At 39.1% G+C, this 18,692-nt stretch overlaps 1 protein-coding gene across 3 annotated transcripts in view; it reads left to right on the top strand.

Annotated features, from left to right (window-relative positions):
* LGR5 (leucine rich repeat containing G protein-coupled receptor 5) overlaps positions 1–12,643 on the top strand; it is a 91,137-nt gene extending 78,494 nt beyond the window's left edge. For 2 of the 3 annotated variants that reach the window (XM_056516379.1, XM_056516377.1), the window contains 4 exons: positions 219–344; positions 5,112–5,257; positions 6,908–6,991; positions 8,672–12,643. In XM_056516379.1, the coding sequence (XP_056372354.1) occupies positions 219–344; positions 5,112–5,257; positions 6,908–6,991; positions 8,672–9,762 (1,447 nt within the window). In that variant the 3' untranslated portion in view covers positions 9,763–12,643. The remainder of the gene's footprint in view (positions 1–218; positions 345–5,111; positions 5,258–6,907; positions 6,992–8,671) is intronic. The other variant, XM_056516378.1, reaches the window with a different exon arrangement.
* Positions 12,644–18,692: the final 6,049 nt, after the last annotated feature.

Here is an 18,692-nt window from a genome sequence, read left to right as displayed (position 1 = left end):
AATTAACTACTAGATGTTACTGTCAGCTTTCTGCTAGACATAAAGGTGAGTACTTCTGAGCAGTGCTGCAGCTTTTCTGCATTCACTGGGTCCTCTGTTTAATGCAGTCATTTTTTATTGAGTTAGAAAACTTTAACCAATTTTTTCAATGTGACACTTCTAGTGCTGAAAAAAAAAAAATGAAAACCATAAGCTGATTTTTATTTGCTGTTGTGCAGGGATGTGTCATCCAACCTTTTGTCCTCTTTTCCTGTGACGGGGCTACATGGTTTAACTCATTTAAAATTAACAGGAAATCATGCCCTACAAAGTTTGATAACATCTGAAAATTTTCCAGAACTCAAGTGAGTATATCATTAAAACTAATAAGCCACATTTGTGTTCATGTGCAATGGAAGGTGTGTCAGTGTGTAACTCATGTTACTTCGTATTGTCAGTCTTTGATCTGTGCCATTAAAACTAAAGCAAATATGATAAAAATGATAGACTTCTTTTATTATGCTCACTTTCAACTGAAGAAACTGTGAAGGTTTTGAAATATTAACCCCAGTACTTGCTTAGTACGAGCCACATCTGCTTCCTGGTGATATGTTTCAAAAGCTGTTAAAACAATCTCGCTGGCAGCTTAGTGATATGTCCTTCTTCGAATGCACTGTGCTTACAGAGCTCCCATTATACGTCATGAGAACACAGCAAATACAAGGGAAGAATATACTGCTGAAAGACCAAAAGACTTCACCTCTTCTGTTTGAACATGATTTTTTCTGTAATCTTTTGATTAAAATTCAGATAATGCTTTGCTAACACATTTTGACACTAATAATTTCTGTGGGTCCTGTGTGATACAGGAAGGAAGTGTCCTCTAAAGATCATTTACAGCTCTGCCAGTCACTGGATGACTATAGCCTGTATGGAGCTTGAACCCCAACCTTGGCATTATTAGCACCATGCTATAACCAACTAAACTAATTTCAGGGTCACAGCAAAGAGGGTTTTGTCTATGACTTCGGGATATTTGGGAGTTTCCCTTAACTCTCCTTTCATATTTATATTTTAATTAGATGTGAAGTGCAACTTACACTTCATCATGTTTTTCCATAAAAAGTTTGGTATCAGAAAATATGGAACAACTAAACAGTGTGCACATAGTTACAAAATCACAGAAAGGTCGAGGTTCCAAGGGACCTTTGAGGCTGCCTTGTCTAACCAGCTGCTCAGGCAGGGGCACCTGGAGCCTGTTGCCTAGCAGGCAGGCAGCTCAAGAAGTGACCATTAACGAAAAGGACTGGAGTGTTTGGAGCTATCAATAAGGGAATGATGAATAGAAGTGTGGAGCTGATTAAGGCTCGTGTACAGCACTGGAGGGATCCACCCTAGAACACTTCGGTGATGGCTTCTTAATATGAACCGAGATAAGAGCTGCAAAAAGTGGTGCCAAGGTTAGGAAACAACACCTTAAAGGTGTTAATAAACCCAAAAAATGGTAGTTTGTCACAGAGGAGATTTGGCAGAGACTTCATCAAGTTATGAAACTATAACATTAACATTCAAAGTACTAGAGGCCTTAAACCTCTGTTACATTAGAGATCTTGAGATGGGTCTCAGAGGCCAAGGAGCAAGTACCATAAAAATCGTGATTGGTCAAAACTGAGCTTATACCATACTTTTTCTTCTCTCATTGGATTTGCCCAAATGCTGAGGCTGGTGACAATTCTAAAATAATTGAAGTTCTTTTAAAAGAATATAAATAAAAGAAAATTGATTACTCCAACCTGGCAAATATATAATGATGCATATACCATGACTTAGAGGCATAAGAGGTGCTGCAGTAGTCCAATAATAATGCATTATTCAACTGAATTATGTATAACTAAGATTTTTAAATTATTTTCTCAAGATTATACTCTATATGAATTTCCCTTCAGCAAAATTGTGTACATTGGTCAAATGAATGTACAGTGTGTTTCATCTGGGCAAATTGTTAACAAGCATGTGTCAAACTAACTTAATTACTTTTAAAAATTCATTCATAGTATGATACCTAGAATTAATTAACATCTGTAAAAACAAATTATACCCAGTCAGAAGAGAATAAGGTAAAATCCTGACCTACAGTTTATGTGACTTTTACCAGAAATCAATGTGAGTTCAGGATTTCTCACAGGATCACTGCACAAATAATGCACAAAGCACCAAATTTGAACAGAAACTATAACAAAATTAAATTTCGCCCTTTGCAATTTTTGTAACTGGCTAGTGGTTACATTAAAGACAAATTCCTGTATAAAACTTTCTACTCATCTAAATTCATCAAAACAGGCACATCAGAGAGCTGAGCATCCTCTTCCCCATCATCAGTCATAGCACTGGTACACCCTGCAGAGCTGAGCCCAGCCTGTTACAGCAAGCCTTGAGGAAGCAAAGCCAGGCTGCCAGCCACTCCTTCCTTCTTTATCTGATGCTTTGATTCAGTGCTGAAAAGAACTCAGTGCTTTGCTCCATTCATCATAACTGTGCCTTCCTGTTCACCATTGACTCCACACCTTTGTGAGGGAGAAAACGACCTTGTGTTCTCTGCTGCTTAATCTAAAGGCAGAAAAAAGAGGCATTCCTTGCTAGAGGAAAAAAAAATATCAAGGATACAGATATCATTAGTAAGATAAGGAGTATATAAAAATAAAGTTAGCCAGTGTTTCTAGGAGAGCTTAATTTGACAAAGTCCAAATCTAATCACCCACATCAAATAAGCACCAGGCATAAAAAGGACTGCCTCCAGCACTGTACACCCAAGAGTTCTTTCTTTTCTTCCTTTTTTTTGTGTTAAATGTATCTTTTGTGAGGAAAAACTCCTCTGTCACCAAGAAGATGTGATACTTATTCCCCTGCTTTGCAAAGTATGTTTTGTCCTCTGTATTCTGGGTTGCAGCCATTGTGTGCAGTTGGGCTTTGCACACAGATTAAGCAGCATTTGCTAATTTAAGGATTATGTGTATATCCTAATGACATGAGCTTGGGGGAAAAACAAACATAAATTGTTCGGATTTAAGAATGGATGCTAGAAATACCAACAGAGAGGATGAGAAATGGGAGTCTTGCTCTTGAAATATCGTTTAAAAGCCATGGATGTTTTTGGATACATCATCAAAGTAGTCAATCAGTACAACGTGGGAAGTCACATTTCCAGCATAGGACAGGTCAACTGGGACAAGCACAAGATCTGGAAATCTGTCATAGAGCTGTTTGAATAATGAGAGAATAGAATACATTTCTGCCAGTCCCTTGTGCCTAAAATACCCACTAACTATTCATTCCCCCAGCTGTATCAATGCCCTTCCAAAGGTCTGAAGCCACAAGTTGCAGGGATCACCTCACAGAAATGTCAGTGTTACTTTTGATAATTACTTTTTTTGTTCCAAAAAAGGCAATTTCTATTTGGAGATTTGTATTATTTTTATCCCAGATGATTAGCTATGGGTTAGCCTAGTAATCAATGGGTTTAATAATAGTTTATTTAAGGAGGGATTCTGGGAAATGTTCAAAAATGTTTAATCAGGGTAATCTCCTTATCTTAAAAGATGGCATGCAGATGAATGGGTTAGAAATTAAATATTTAAATCTGCTGGCCTGTGGTTACTTGACAGTTAGATCTTGGTTATCTTGAACTTTTATTGAGTACCCTAAAAATTTTGTACTGGGTACAAGGGTGCATTATTGCAGTTAATTTCCAACAGAAATATAAGGCTATAGAATCTAAATGCCCCCAAATCCACTAATTTAAAAAATCACTTTAGAACTTAAGATTCTCTTTGTTCCCCTTTGTACCAAGTTTTTTGGCTAGTGCACAAGTTTAAGTCCTGTTGGCACTAGGCCTGATTCAGCTTGATTTCTCTGCAGATTTCCCAGGGGGTTAGAGGTTGCTCATTACACCCATTATGTTAATTTACATGATTAACCTGTTGAAAGTAATCTGATAGGAGGATCTAGTTCTACTTTATTCCTTTTAAGTTAATTCAGAATAACTTCTAATCACTTTTTTATCTTTGAACTTTTTTGTATATTGAGCTTTTGGAATTAAAGTGAGTTTTTAGGTTTTACTGTGTGCTATTGGTGAAATGTGCAAATAAAATAGCTTTGCTTCCAAAGCATAAAATATATATATGGAATAAAAGCAGTCTATAGAACTCAGTTAGTAGTTCTTCTGTGCTTCCCCAGAATTTGCACATCCCCAAAGGAATTAAATCCACAGTGTACCAGAAATGTGCAATTTTCTGACAACAATCATTGGAAATCACTGACATATATTGTTATGTGTTAGGAATAACAGTGATCTTGTTAAAAAGAATTAACAAGATTCTCATTAATTAAAAGAATTAAGAATGAGTATCCTGTGTCCAGCAATGACTGTTCTTGTTTTTAAGACAATTAATGAAGTAAAACCTTTCTCTCAGTGACATTTCAGACATTGTGCCTGTTTCACTCACCTTTTGGTTTAGAACACTGCTTTCTTGATCTTCTGCACAAGAAACAATCTCCTCTTTGCCATCTTACTGTGAAATGAGTTGAATGTGGAAAGAGGTGAATATTGATTTCCAAAAGATCTCATTCTCCCTAAAGTGGAGAAATTCAGTTTGGGAAGTGTTTTGTTTTTCGCCTGGTAGGCAGGCAGGTTGTGATCTTTGGATGTGCTTTTTTTTTTTTTTTTTTTTTTTAAAGAAACCATTAAGAAAGTAACTGTTGGAGAAACTGTAGATTTACACAGTAAAATCATTGAAAATCATAAAAAATCATAAAACCAGAAATACAGCTGTGATTAAAATTCACTCAACAGGAAGACATAGATCTCCCACTATCCTGTCTCCTTTGAAAACACATAAGAAAACTTGTGTATTCCTTTTCTAAAATTAGCCTAGAAACCATCTGTGTTTCCAATAAGGAATTTTATTTGTGAATCCTCATTTTGTATTATTGTGACTGATTTTTACCCAGAGATGTTTTTCTTTCTGTTGTGGATATTTAAACTATTTGCTTTGTGTTAACTGTAGAGGAGCAGTACAATCCAATAATTCTGGTGCTTAATCAGTACCATGGCATGCTGCCTTATTCTTCTGCAGGGTGATGGAAATGCCTTATGCCTATCAGTGCTGTGCCTTTGGAGCTTGTGAGAACCACTACAGAATCTCCAGCCAATGGAACAAAGATGATAATAGCAGCACTGATGACTTTCATAGAAAAGATGCTGGACTGTTACAAATTCAAGGTAAGCATCATCTTAGGCTTTTTAAAATAGCTGAAGGCTGTGAGCAGTCTGTGATTTTAAATAAATTCAATACTCTTTACAGTCACAGAGGTGGCCTCTCCCTGTCTCTTCCTCAATAATATGTTATTTAAGTATTCCTGTGCTTAGCAAACTCATTCTACCATTCAGAAATCTCACTCATGCATTCATCTTTTCATCCAAATACTAGTTACAATAATGTGGTAAATTAAATATTCCCTTTATATGAGAGACAGGGTAGCTCAGCTGGTATGTAACTCCATACAAAAGCAGGCCAGAAAAGATGTAGTTTCTTGCCAGCCTCAGAATGGAACACATCCTAGGCTTACTCACACACTTCAGGATGAGTAATAGCCAAAATATGTGGCTACTTCAGCATTTTTCATAGAATATGCTCAGTTGGAAGGGACCCCCAAGGATCATCAAGTTCAACTCCTGATCCTGCACAGGGCAGCCCCAAGAATCACTCCATGTGTCTGAGACCATTGTCCAAATACTTCTTGATCTCTGGCAGGCCGGTGCTGTGACCACTTTCCTGTGGAGCCTGTTCCAGTGCCCAGCCACCCTCTGGGTGAAGAACCTTTTCTTGGTATCCAACCTAAGCCTCCCCTGGCTCATCTTCATGCTGTTTCCTTGAGTCCTGTCCCTGGTCCTGAGAGGAAAAGAGTGGTACCTGACCCTCTGCCTCCCCTTGTGAGGATGCTGAAGACTTGAATGAGGTCTCTCTTCAGTCTCCTTCAGGCTGAACAGACCAAGTAACCTCAGTTCCTCACACAGCTTCCCCTCAAGGCCCTTCACCACCCTCATGGCCCTCCTTTGGAAGCTCTCTAATATCATTAGCTTAATATCTTTTTATATTGTGGCACCCAAAGCTGCCCCCAGCACTGGAGGTGAGGCTGCCCCAGCTCAGAGCAGAGGGGACAATCCCCTCCCTTGCCTGGCTGTGCTGCTGTCCCTGATGCCCCCAGGACAGGGCTGTCCCTCCTGGCTCCAGGGCACTGCTGGCTCTGTTCAACTTGCCATGGACCAGGACCCCCAGGTCCCTTTCCAGGCACTGCTCTCCAGCCTCTTGTTCCTCAGTCTATGCACATAACCAGGGTTGCCAGAGAGTGCATTTGTTCTCCAGGACACGAGACTACTGCATTTTTCTCCCCCTTCAGCAGTAGGTCTGCTACTTGATCTCTTATGTAGGTGCACATATACATTTACACCATCCTGCTGCTTTCTGTGTTATCTCTGCTCCTGCAAACCTTAGGTCTCCGAGTTCAGCAAGAACCAAGAATATGTGCTACTGATGATATAACAAACACAGAAAACTTGGTTAATTCTTAGTAGTATGGCACAACAGCAGAATGCATATTTTAAACTGCTTCCTAGGCAGTCATCACACTGTAAATTAGGCAATAGAGAACGTACCTGTAAGTAATTATTTTCAGAGAAGATGCCAACTTTTAGAAAAATATCAACTGCAGTAATTCAAAACCGAGTAGGCATATGTCAGCTTCTGCTCACAGTTCAGAAGACAAAGGGACAAGACCAGAGCTTAATTCCACAGGCATTTTTGCAACTTTTAGTAAAAAAAAATTTCCTGAAAATTGTAGTAACAATGCTGGGTTTTTTTCTCCCCAATAGATGAACGTGATTTTGAGGACTTTTTTCTTGACTTTGAAGAAGATTTGAAATCTCATCATTCAGTGCAATGCTCACCTTCTCCAGGTATGAAACTGCTGGACAGATTGGAATTCAGTGACAGTGTTAGTAGATATTTGAGATGCAAAACAAACTGTGAATCAGATACTAGGACAGCAAAATGTGCAGTAATTTGATGAGTCTAATTCAAATACATTGCACAATAATATACAGTTTTGCATTGAATTCCAGGAAACTATTTAGCCACCCTATTCCTCTATGAATGTAGCAAAGTTTTGCCCAGTCACCAAGCAGATCCTTACTCTGGGCCCCTTTTCACCAGAATTGACACCCTATCAAGAAAATGAGAGAGGAAAAATTGTTCTACTAAGATAAAGATGATAAAGGCAGCAGAATCTTTGCTCTCTCAGTCTTTTGCAAAGCTAAATTCTTCTGAACATCGCAGAGTTATTTTACACGTGAGCATCTTGAACAACACACAATTTAGTTTATGACTAGGAAATATCAAATACTACTGCATTAATGTGCAATGTCCCTTACAAAGGACACCCAGCACTGTCATATTCTTTGCAGAATGTAGCCAGCCATGGTCATAAATTTTGATTGTTTGATTCAGCAAAAGTTTTCCCTAGCCATCCTTTCATTGTGAAACAGAAACCAAAAAATGCTGAGTGACAACTTGTACTTCAGCATGCATTTTAAGCCACGATTCTTGTTTGCAACAGCAACTAATTGTAAATGTTTTAAAGTTATATTAAGAGGAATAGAAAAGGCAGGAAGCCAAAGAACAGAGTTATTTGACTGTCACATATTCTCCAATGGCCTAAATAAAAAGTTCTGAGTTCTATGGCATAAAGGTTCTAATGGCCTAAATAAGTTTTGAGTTCATTAAAACATTGCTGAGTTCAAGGTAGGTTATCACCAGACCTGAGAGAAATTTTAGCTTGGATTTTTCAAATACTATCTTAGAAAAACTTTCAAACTGACACAATAGATCCTTATACTTACTTAAGGCCAACAGCCATAGTTATAGGGAGGTCATTCCAGCTGCAGGGTTTATGTCTTCATGGAAGAGCACAGGCCACTGTGAGGGGCTTTGCTGGCTCCTACCAAGACATGAAATGTTTCTCTGACTGCACAGCATATGCACCTCAATTCTCTGAGGATGTGTAGCAAGCTTCAGTCATAATGACCTGACTTCAGACACAGGAGATCCAAAAAGGCAGCACTCCCAAATGCAAAGAGAGACACAATTTTCTTGGACTGTGTAATGATATGTCATAAGGTAACCAAAGTCCTTATAACTGATGGACATCTGTCTATATCCATTACATCACACTTCACCAGGACTCATTAGGAACCTGTTTTAATTTTGTGAGAGGTAATATTTTCAGCTTTTTTTTCACACACTGACAAATACCACAGCATTTCTTGAAACTTCAAGAGTTGACATTCACGTTGCAGTAGTACTGCCAGGTACAAAAAGAAACCCATAGACTACTTGTGATGGAGGACAGAGACTCATGTGCACCACTAATGCAATATGCATCACAGATTTAGCTGCATGTTATCAAGGTCTCAGATTACTCCAAAGAAAGAGCAAATTTCCAGCTCCCTTTTTAGACTAAAATTCACTCTTTGGCTGTGCTGAGAATCTGCAAGAAGGGTATACTTTGGTGTCTTAGAAAACACGAGGGTTTTTTGTTTATATGGACTTCCCTTACCCTTTTTATTTTGGCATTTCAGGTCCCTTCAAACCATGTGACCATCTGTTTGGTAGCTGGCTGATCAGAATTGGAGTGTGGACCATCGTGGGTTTGACCCTTATTTGCAATGCACTGGTGTCTGCTACAGTTTTCAGATCTCCATTGTATATGTCCTCCATAAAACTTTTGATTGGTTTAATAGCCATTGTAAATGCCCTGATGGGTCTGGCCAGTGGAGTACTGGCTAGTGTAGATGCATCCACTTTTGGTAGCTTTGCTCAGTATGGAGCACAGTGGGAAAGTGGAACTGGTTGCCAAATAACTGGCCTTCTCTCCATTTTTGCTTCAGAGGCTTCCATATTCCTCCTCACCCTAGCTGCACTCGAGCGTGCATTCTCTGTAAAGCATGCTGTGAAGTTTGAAACAAAATCCTCCGTTGCTAGTGTCAAAATTGCCATTTCCTTTTGCTTCATGTTGGCACTAATCATTGCAGTGATACCCCTTCTCACTGGAAGTGAGTATGGGGTTTCCCCTCTTTGTTTGCCTCTCCCATTTGGGGAGTCCACTGCCATGGGCTACATGGTAGCACTGGTATTGCTGAACTCCCTTTGCTTTCTGATAATGACTGTTGCTTATACAAAGCTCTACTGTAGTTTAGAAAAGGGGGAACTAGACAACATTTGGGATTGCTCTATGGTCAAACATATAGCCTTGCTACTTTTTACTAATTGCATTCTTTATTGCCCTGTGGCCTTCTTATCTTTTTCCTCCTTACTAAACCTCACTTTTATCAGCCCAGAAGTGATTAAGTCAATACTTCTAGTGATTGTCCCACTGCCAGCATGTCTAAACCCACTGCTTTATATACTTTTCAATCCACATTTTAAGGAGGATTTGGGAAGTCTGCGAAAGCAAACTTTGATATGGAGGAGATCAAAACATGCTAGTCTGATCTCTGTGAATTCAGAAGACATAGAAAAACAATCTTGTGACTCGACACAGGCATTGGTAACCTTCACGAGTGCCAGCATATCATATGATATGCCCACCAGCAGTTCACTAATGCCACCCTCTTATCAAATGGCAGAAGGCTGCAATCTTTCGTCAGTCGCATTTGTTCCCTGTCGCTAGCTGCAGAAACAGTACAGAAAATACCTCTGTTTACAAAATTTTTAATTCCAGAAGTAAGTGTGGATGTGTGCATACAAGTGTGAAGAGTGCCTCTAAATTATTATGACACACCTCAGAAAACAGACAACGTCAAAACTTGCAGCAGGCTGAAAATCCAATACTTGAGCCTGCTCAGCTTGCTCCCAAAATGCTGGGATGAAGAGAGGAAATGAAAGCTGCTGAAGTTTGTGCAGTCGTATCAGCTGCTCTCTTTTAAAGTAGCACTACTCAGAAAGGGCATCAGTTTGTCAAGAATGAAAATAGAACATTAAATTGGTAACATTTTTTCAAAGCATCAGCTGATGTTTTCAGGGGTTGGGTTATTTTTTTCCTGTTTATTGCAAGTTGGTTTTAATGGTTTTTCAGTGCCATGATTGTATTTTATAAGCATCTGTGTATGGCGTTTGTTCAGCAAGGTATCTAAATGGAAGAGTAGTCCTGTTCAAGTCCTAGAGGTTTCTGCAAAATATTCTTTGATGAAGTTTGCATTTGATAAAGCTGATTAAATGGTTTAACTGGCGTTGGGTTTGGATTTTGGAAGTCATCTAACTTGACAAAATATTTTTAATTGTCAGTGAATGTGAAAAAATTAACATGATGTGTAAGAAGTTAATCAAAATCCTGTTAAGCATTTAAAATATAATTGTAATTGGCAAGGCATTGTCACATGGGTGTTTTTCTACTGAGGTTCTGTTCAGTTTGGTTCTGCATTGCTCTCACGTCAGTAGAATTACTCCCAGAATTACTGATAATAAAATTGGCAGATGACTTGTTTAGTTTGAAGGTGAAAAATACTGCATAGAAAGTCATCAATACAAAAAAGTGGCATGCTGAGAACTATTAAAGGACACCAAAGGCACTCAGACAGAAACATTCATTTAATGTAATTTGTCTAGGAACAAAAACTGTAATCCTGTTCATGGCATGATCTCTGTCTCATAAAACAGTGGTTCTAGAAAGCTGCTAGTTCATAGTCACTAGCCAGTTGAAGATTTAGAGGTCACTGTGTCCTTTTGGATAAAGATAGCCAATATCCTTTATCTAAGGCAATATTAAGTAGGAGTGAAGAGGTTGTCTGATCTGTATTCTTAGCACTGATGCAAGCACTCCTGGGATATTTCAAACACTTATGACATTCATATATTGTAAATAACATGGTGAAATTGGAAAGGATATGAACATCATAAATTTTAAAAAACTTGATAAATGAGTGATTTGATCACAGTTTATAAGTAGCCACTTCTGGGATACAGCGGTTTGAAGGCAGAGGACTACTCACCTGAGAGGAGAAGAATCTGGTATGGTGAACTGGAAATCGACATTCGGGATATGCAGCATAGAAAAAGAGGTAGAAATTGTTGATAGAGATGGTCATTAGCTAGTGACATTTCTGTCACCAAAAGTACCTAAATTCATATTGGATATCTTGCCAAAAAAGATACTGGAGCAGCTGTTGAAATTCAGGGACTTCTGATGGCTTTAGTTTAGGAAAAGACTTAATTAGGTTAACAGAGTTCTCTGACTTTAAATCTGTTAATACTTTGCTGAATCAAGGCATGTATGTTTACACATCAGAAGCATCCTAGTTAGAAAGGATAGACTTCAGGTCCTTGTCAAGTCTACTGTTAAAATATCTCAGACAACAGAGCCACATAGGATATAATTCTTTGACCTCATCCAAGCCATCGGGGGATATTCCAGTATTCTTTTCTAAGAGCTGGCACCTTTTGCTTAAGTAAGCTGATCATTTAAGACAGAAAAATGCACAAATTTACCCTGTTTTTGTTGTTAAAAAGAGCTCCCTGAGGAGTAACATTTAATAGCTCAGTATTCACTGCTCAGTTAATGGCCACTCAACCTCCAGGTAATTTTTTAACATTAGGAAGGTTAGGCTAGGCCCACCAATTAAGGTAATCTGTTACAGATGATCTCTGTTGTTCATATGTTCCTGTATGTAAAACTTCCTGGGACTCAAGGATGGATTTTCACAATGAAGAATTTGCTGCCAACAACGCATATGCCTTAATTTTCTTGTCCATTCACACTGGCATATTTTTAGTTTTGCAGTTACAGATGGCATCAGTTGACTTTGGCTGACATGTTCATCCTTCAGGGGAAAAAAAATGAACCAATTCTGAAATTATGTATGATAAAGTCAGCTGGGTACTTATCTTAATCCTTTATCTGTTGTGGCTTTTGAAGCAGTGCAGCACACAGCTGCAGAAACGATGCCTGAAACCACTTTGGATTAAACAGAGGATCAGTCAACCATTGCACAATACCTATTACCATGTTTACTTAGCTTTAATTTAACTGGGGTCCATCTGTGCTGCTCTGCTTAATGTCAGTAAGGTTCCTTTCAGCTTGCTATATTTAAGAAGTTTGTAAAGACATTTGAGAAGCAAAATAATGTTATAATTCAAAAGACTAGTTAAAGAAAGCTTCTTCTATCAGAACTTTTTAAGCTTGCAGAGGATCCTAAAGGCTTTGTGTCTTATTTTTGTAAGCATGTTTGAAATATTTTGATCAGATATTTTTAACTTGAAATTGTTAAAATTCATTTAATAGATTTTTAAAGTTAAATGTGTAAATATAGAACTGTATTTATTATTACAGTGAAATGCAACTGCAGTAAAGGACATGAGATTAAGCCCTGTACAGTTTCATATTGATATTTGCTATATTTTCTGCTCATATATGTTACTAAATTCATTATCTGTAAATAATATAATGTAAATGTGTAGTGATTGTAAATAGGTGACATGCTTTCTTTTCTATCAATGTTCCAAACATATGTAAGTTGTAATAAAATGTGACTTCAGTAAAGAGCATTTAATCATGACCTAACACCTCACAAAAGGGTGTGCATGGTTAATTAATCCTTTCCAAGTTATTGTAATACTTACACTAACCTCCCTAGGTGCCTGAAATTCCTGACAAAATATGTTACAGGTTGTGTGCTGTAAAAAAAAAAAAAAAAAAAAAAAAAAAAAAAAAAAAAAGAGAGAGAGAGAGGGGAAAACAAGAAATAGAATAACTATAACCCTTATGAACAGATCCTGCTCCCTGTGCACGCTGCTGTGTCTCAGTGATGACCTCTCACAGCTGTCACAGGTGACACCAGCACCTCCAGCTGTGTGACAAGGGTGTGCACTGAGGCACGAGTTACCCACAACCTGCAGATCATGCACGAGAGAGGTGCAATTCAGCTGCACAGGGCTGCTGCTTCTCCCACATCATTCCTTATTGTCTCTCTGACCCCTAATCTGGCAGGTGAAGCAGGTGAGGGGAAAACCAAACAGCTGGCAGAGTTCATCTGATGTGTGGCAGAGGGGCAGCACCATCACCATCAGCACCATCAGGTGTGAAATGGATGGAGGAGCTAAGGGCAAATGAAAGGTGGGGCTTAAAAGAAAACTTGGCAAGAGCCAAGCTGCTCAGGCTGCACCAGAACTTCCAGCTTGGTTGAATTAAAGGCAGGCAGCAGCTAAGCACAGCCATGTCATTTTTCAGGCAACAAGAACAGGTGAAACAGGTGAAACATTCTTAAGAGAGACTGCAGCACAGGACAGTTACACGTGCTTGGTTTTTCAGAGATGGTGATTGTAGGTCATTTCTATGAAGCACTTGAAAGAAAGAGGTAAAATACCAATGAAGCAAAAACTCTCAGAAAACAATTGCTTAGACAGGAATTCAAATGGCCAGTAATGAATTACAAAGATTTTTTTAAAAAGAAAGTAGAATTGTCCTATATTTGAATGGATGTTAGAGTAGCAGGCAGGTTCTCAGAATAGATGAGGCTACTTTGGGGAAGGTCATTTCAGCCAGAAAGGCCTGTGCAGAAGAAGTAAGTTTGTTGGGTGAGTTTTAGAATTGTCTTATTGGGGTAGGACAGGACCAGCAGAGAATGGGAATAAGAAAGTCATTAATTATTTTTAGGAGCAGAAAACCAGAAGTATGACAAACAGCATAGAGGAGTGCATAACTCAGGGAGGACAGAGGCCTTCAAGAGACAGGATGTAAATGGGTGGACTTTTATGAGATACTAAAGAAGCATGATGGAAGGATGGGGAACTCAAAGTGGATACAAAAAGATAAAATGGTTGTGATGGCTAAGGACATTGAAATGTTGAGAAAACAAGCAAGTAAAGATGATTTCCCATGCATGTGTGCACCAGACAGTGTAAGCAATATTTGAGCTGGGAACCATAAGGAAGAAGAAAGAAATTATTTTAGGAGGAAGATAGTGCAACTTGAGTTGTGAAGGGAAAGAGGATACCTACAAAGGAAGAATGAGCTACTTGGTGAAAGGCTCAGTGCAGAAGAGAAAAACAGGAAACAAGGTTATACATCTTAATACGTGGAAGAAAGGCATTTATTAATTCATGTACCAAATAGTGGGCAGCTGTGCCTAAGGTCACAACTTCAGTGTTCTGGGCAATGCTAGCACACATGCACAGGGGATTTCGATCTGAAAGCACTTGTGCCACAGGTGTGTAGTGTTCTCTGCAGTACCCACTGAAGGAGAGTTTACTGCAGGCTTGTGCAACAGGTTATTTAGGGAGACCAGGCAGAGCATGCCAGTTCTCTGGCTCACTAGATACATTATTGAGTTTTATTTGGGAACTCAGTCCTCAGAGAAGTTGCAGATAGCCTAGAAAAAAGAGCTAGAGCTAGAGATACTGTGAAAGTCATAAAGAAGATGGGATCACCTGTAAAATAATGTAAAATAATGTAAAATAATGGATGGGGATAAAGGCCAAGCCTTAGCAGACAGTAGCAGAGAAGTACAATAGCAGCACACCACAAAGGCAGTGCTGTACCACAAGGATGTGCAACTTAAGTCTCTGCCACCAAAAGAGGGGAGAGCATCCCTGACTAATCTGGTGATCATAATTGATCTCAAATGGAGACCAGCCACTTGTGCAGTCCCTGCTGTTGCTGCTGCTCCATATTTGCTTCCTGTCTCTGTGACCTACATGCACCAGACAGCGAGAAAGCTGCTACTTTATAAAATATCAAACTATCTCCTAGCCAGATCATCTGTAATAGGAATTTCAGCTTATCAGGGGACCACTTATTTCCTCTGACTTTTGTATTAAACACTGTAATAAAAATATCCTAATCAACATTTCTCTGTCATAGTTTAGGTTGAAAGGTAATGTGCTGAAAATTTCATTGATCAATCACTTAAGAAGGCTCAAATAACTTAAAATGCAGCAAAAGTAATGTTTTCCTTAGGAAAACACTGGAAGACAAGGTAGTGGTGACAGAAGAGTACAAAACAAAACAGCAGCAACAGTGTCAGAAAATCCTTTCCAGATCTGTGAAGCACAGTAATTGTGCAGAGGCTCAGGTGCTGCAGAAGACAGCTCTCAAACTCCAGGAGAGCTGTACTGCTTCCACCAGCAAGGGAGGGACCAATGTCTCTGCCAGCCATAATCAGTACCTCATGTTCTCTTTCATTAACATGTGCCAAACAAGGGACAAGTCTGTCATGCTGCCACAATGTTATTGTGAAAAATAATGTGAAGCTAAGCCTAGAAAACTGAACTCTTTGCTTGAACAGAATCCCAGCTATATGTGAGTAGAAACTTTGAAGGAAAATTACCCATGCTAATATATAAAGCAGAAGAGATTCCATGTGTTACACCTAACCCTGGCAAATATACTGGAAAGAAAAGGCAGTATCAACATTAGGAACATCTTGTTCTTATAATGAGAATCACAGACTCCAATGACTCTGGAGACGTAGGAAACATGAGTATGTTCTCTCAATAAAAAAATTTGTTGTGGCATTGTCAAAATTATCTAAAGATCTGATCTTAGTCATAAGAAAATATAAACATTAAGAATATTCCTCTTGAGACCTGGCCCATAGCCAGGATTTCTAAAAAACTTAGTCACAGACAAAGGGTCCACTCAAAATCCCTATTTTCCTTTTTCACAGGTGGCAACATTTCCACTTGTCAAGTAAAAAATACACTTTGTTTACAAGAGGAAAACTGTCCATCTGTGAATCTAAATACTTCCACTAAGTTTTATGCATGCACATACCAGAGTCTTCTGCAGCCAGCCTTGAAGGTCTCAGGACTCCAAAACTAATTATTGAAGGAAGTTTCAAACATCTTCTGCATCTGGTGTCATTCTCTGTACACAACCACTGTTTTGACAGGTGTCTGCAGTAATTAATTTGGTTCCATGCATAACAACAGCTTCTCAGACTATCTATAGAGGTCACTGCAGTTGTTATCAGCATTTCCCATTTATGAACTAACCTATTCCTGGAGGAAGGAGTTCTCCCAGCCTTCTAAGAAAAAAGTAATAGGGGAGATTGTCCTACTCAAAACAGGTGTTTCATCTCCCATAGGAAGTACCACAGACTTTTAGGAAATCCTTCTAGGTCTCTTTACTGGTTGACTATGAAAATTAACTCCAGAGAGCTTTGTGTGGCCAGAGAATGAATTCTGGAATATGAAATCAGTGCTTCAGTGTGAGACACTGAAGTGCTAGTGGTGATTGTCTCAAACAATTGGCCATTCACAAAAGCAGTGGGTGCTTTGCTGACGATGACATGCAAGGGAACAGCCCAGGGTCAGAGGGGGTGCACACCCTCCACCCGAGGCTACAAACAGGGATTTGAGCCACATAAGGGACGAGGCTTTTAAGAAGCAGATCCTGGGGGATGGGATAGTGCTTTTTATCATGCCAATGTCCTACATTACATAACTGGCTCAGGTGTAAAACTTCCCTCTCAGGAAGATACTGGGACATTTACAGGTAAGTCTGAAGGTTTATCCCTTGTGATGGAGTATAATTGGCTCAACTGCGCTGATGTGAGAGGCAGCTGTCATGTCTTAGAAGCTCATAAAACATCAGAGACCCCAGAAGTGCCATGTGATCCATGGTGTTGCATCATACAGTGTAAAACTGCCCTGTCAGAGGAGGTACCTGGGCATTCCCACTGAGCCTGAGCATATATTAGCACATTGGACTTTGTGTTTCATGGGCTTCCCCCACCCCTGGCAGATCAAGACTGCCGCCATCACTTCAACCTACAGACATCTAAATTGCAAGAGTCAAGTCTCATCACTGCATCCAAGGATGGTGACTGTATACCTTTCTCCCTTCTTTTTGTTCCTCCCTAATTTCTCTTTTTCTCTCTTTCTTCTCCTATCTTCTTCTCAAAATGTATTGTAAGCCAAACTAAAAACTTCTAGTCAGTGCCTTAGTAAGTGCCTTGATGTGTCTGGATAAGTTAAAGGTGGCTATGTTTAATTTTGCAAAGCTAAAGTTTGTGAAGTTCATTACTTTGTCTGGATTTGGTTTTGACAAGTCTACCTTAATGTTCTAAAGTTTTCAAGCAAATGCTTGTTATTGAACATCCTGAGAAGTTTGTTGATTCTCCTGTGCACCATCCAGAGTGAATCAAACAACATTCCCCTAAACACATGGAGTGGATTGTGGCATAAAATTTTAATGCATGAAGTGGGAAAACAGTTTCCTGAGATAACTGTCTTACTGTGAATGCAAAGTATGAGGAGATTTGCTTTACTTGATATATATTTGTCCCAGTATACAGGTAATTCTCAAAATTGTTGGAATTTCCCACGAGTTTTTTGTTCGGGGGGTTTGCTGGGGTTTGTGTTTTTTCTGGGTTTTTTTGGTAGGTTTGGACAACAGGACATATTCTGGAAAAGCCTTTACTCTCCTGGATACCCAGTCCTGCTCAACCTGGCCACCCAAGAGCCTTCTCCATCCTGTTCTGGAGGACTTGGAGAGCTAAAGACACCAAGTCCTAAGACATTGAAGAATATGTCTCTAAGGGACAATGACATTCTTGCTGAGATTAAATAAGGCAATAAAGCACAGGATGGAGTGTAGGAACACTGACAGCAGAGTTTGGCACGTGTTCGTTATCACAAAGACAAGGAGTCAATGTGCTCTGTCAGAGAAAAATACACTTTTACTTGGTAGGGAGGTCAGAGCAGACTGGAAACTCTGTAGGATCACCGTGGGCCAGAAAGTTTGTGCAAGAAGAAATAGAGAAATATCAGAGATATATTATTTTGGAGTTTTCTTCAGAGAAGGTGTCCCAGTTCTCCAGCCCAAGCTCTCCAGTAGGAGGTTTTTTCTGTGCAGTGAGTGGTGCCAAAATATCTGCCTCAGGAAATGCCACCTCTGGAATTGAAAGCAGCCTCCGTGGCTTCCTGAAAAAAAAGCTGCTTTGCAACTGAAAGTCATGAGCCCTCCTCGCTCTTGACTTAAAAGCACCACAAGCAAAGCATTTAACACAAGTTTGCCAATTCTAAGAGAGCAAACATAGAGGGGTTGTATAGAGATGGAGTTTCTTTTTGTGGGAAAAAAACACAAGAAAAGACAAGCTTTGAAGAAGCTGGAGCAAAAGCACTTAAAAATTATCATAAAGTTTCTCATTCAACAGAGCAGCAAAGAGAAACCAAAGTGACAGTGAGCAATCTGTGTATGGCCCAATGTGCTGGACACTGGAAAGGATTGTACTATACCTTTTATTGGTATTACAGAAATGGTAGAAAACAACCAGAACAATAAATAATTGTGTTTTATTGGGTTCATCGAGTGTTAAGTTTGGTGAACTGACAGACTATTCAAAATTCAAATAGCTTTACACTTCCATTCCCTCCACTTAAATAGGAATAAGTAATAGTAGCTTGGTCACAGTAAAATATCAGTACTTATAATTTCATTTCTATCCCTGAATACTGCTTTTCTATCTACAAAAACTAAGTGTCTTTTTCTTGAAAAAATTATCTCTCTTTTTCCCATTCTCTTGACACTATTCTTTACACAAGACTGTGGGTGTATATTGACTGTGGCTGACTTTCCAGGTCTTTAAGCAATTTCTCCCCCAC

Source organism: Oenanthe melanoleuca, chromosome 1A, assembly GCF_029582105.1.
Source record: "Oenanthe melanoleuca isolate GR-GAL-2019-014 chromosome 1A, OMel1.0, whole genome shotgun sequence".
Classification (NCBI taxonomy): Eukaryota; Metazoa; Chordata; class Aves; order Passeriformes; family Muscicapidae; genus Oenanthe; species Oenanthe melanoleuca.
The sequence above is the reverse complement of the archived record's forward strand: the minus strand, read 5'-3'. Positions and strand labels throughout refer to the sequence as shown.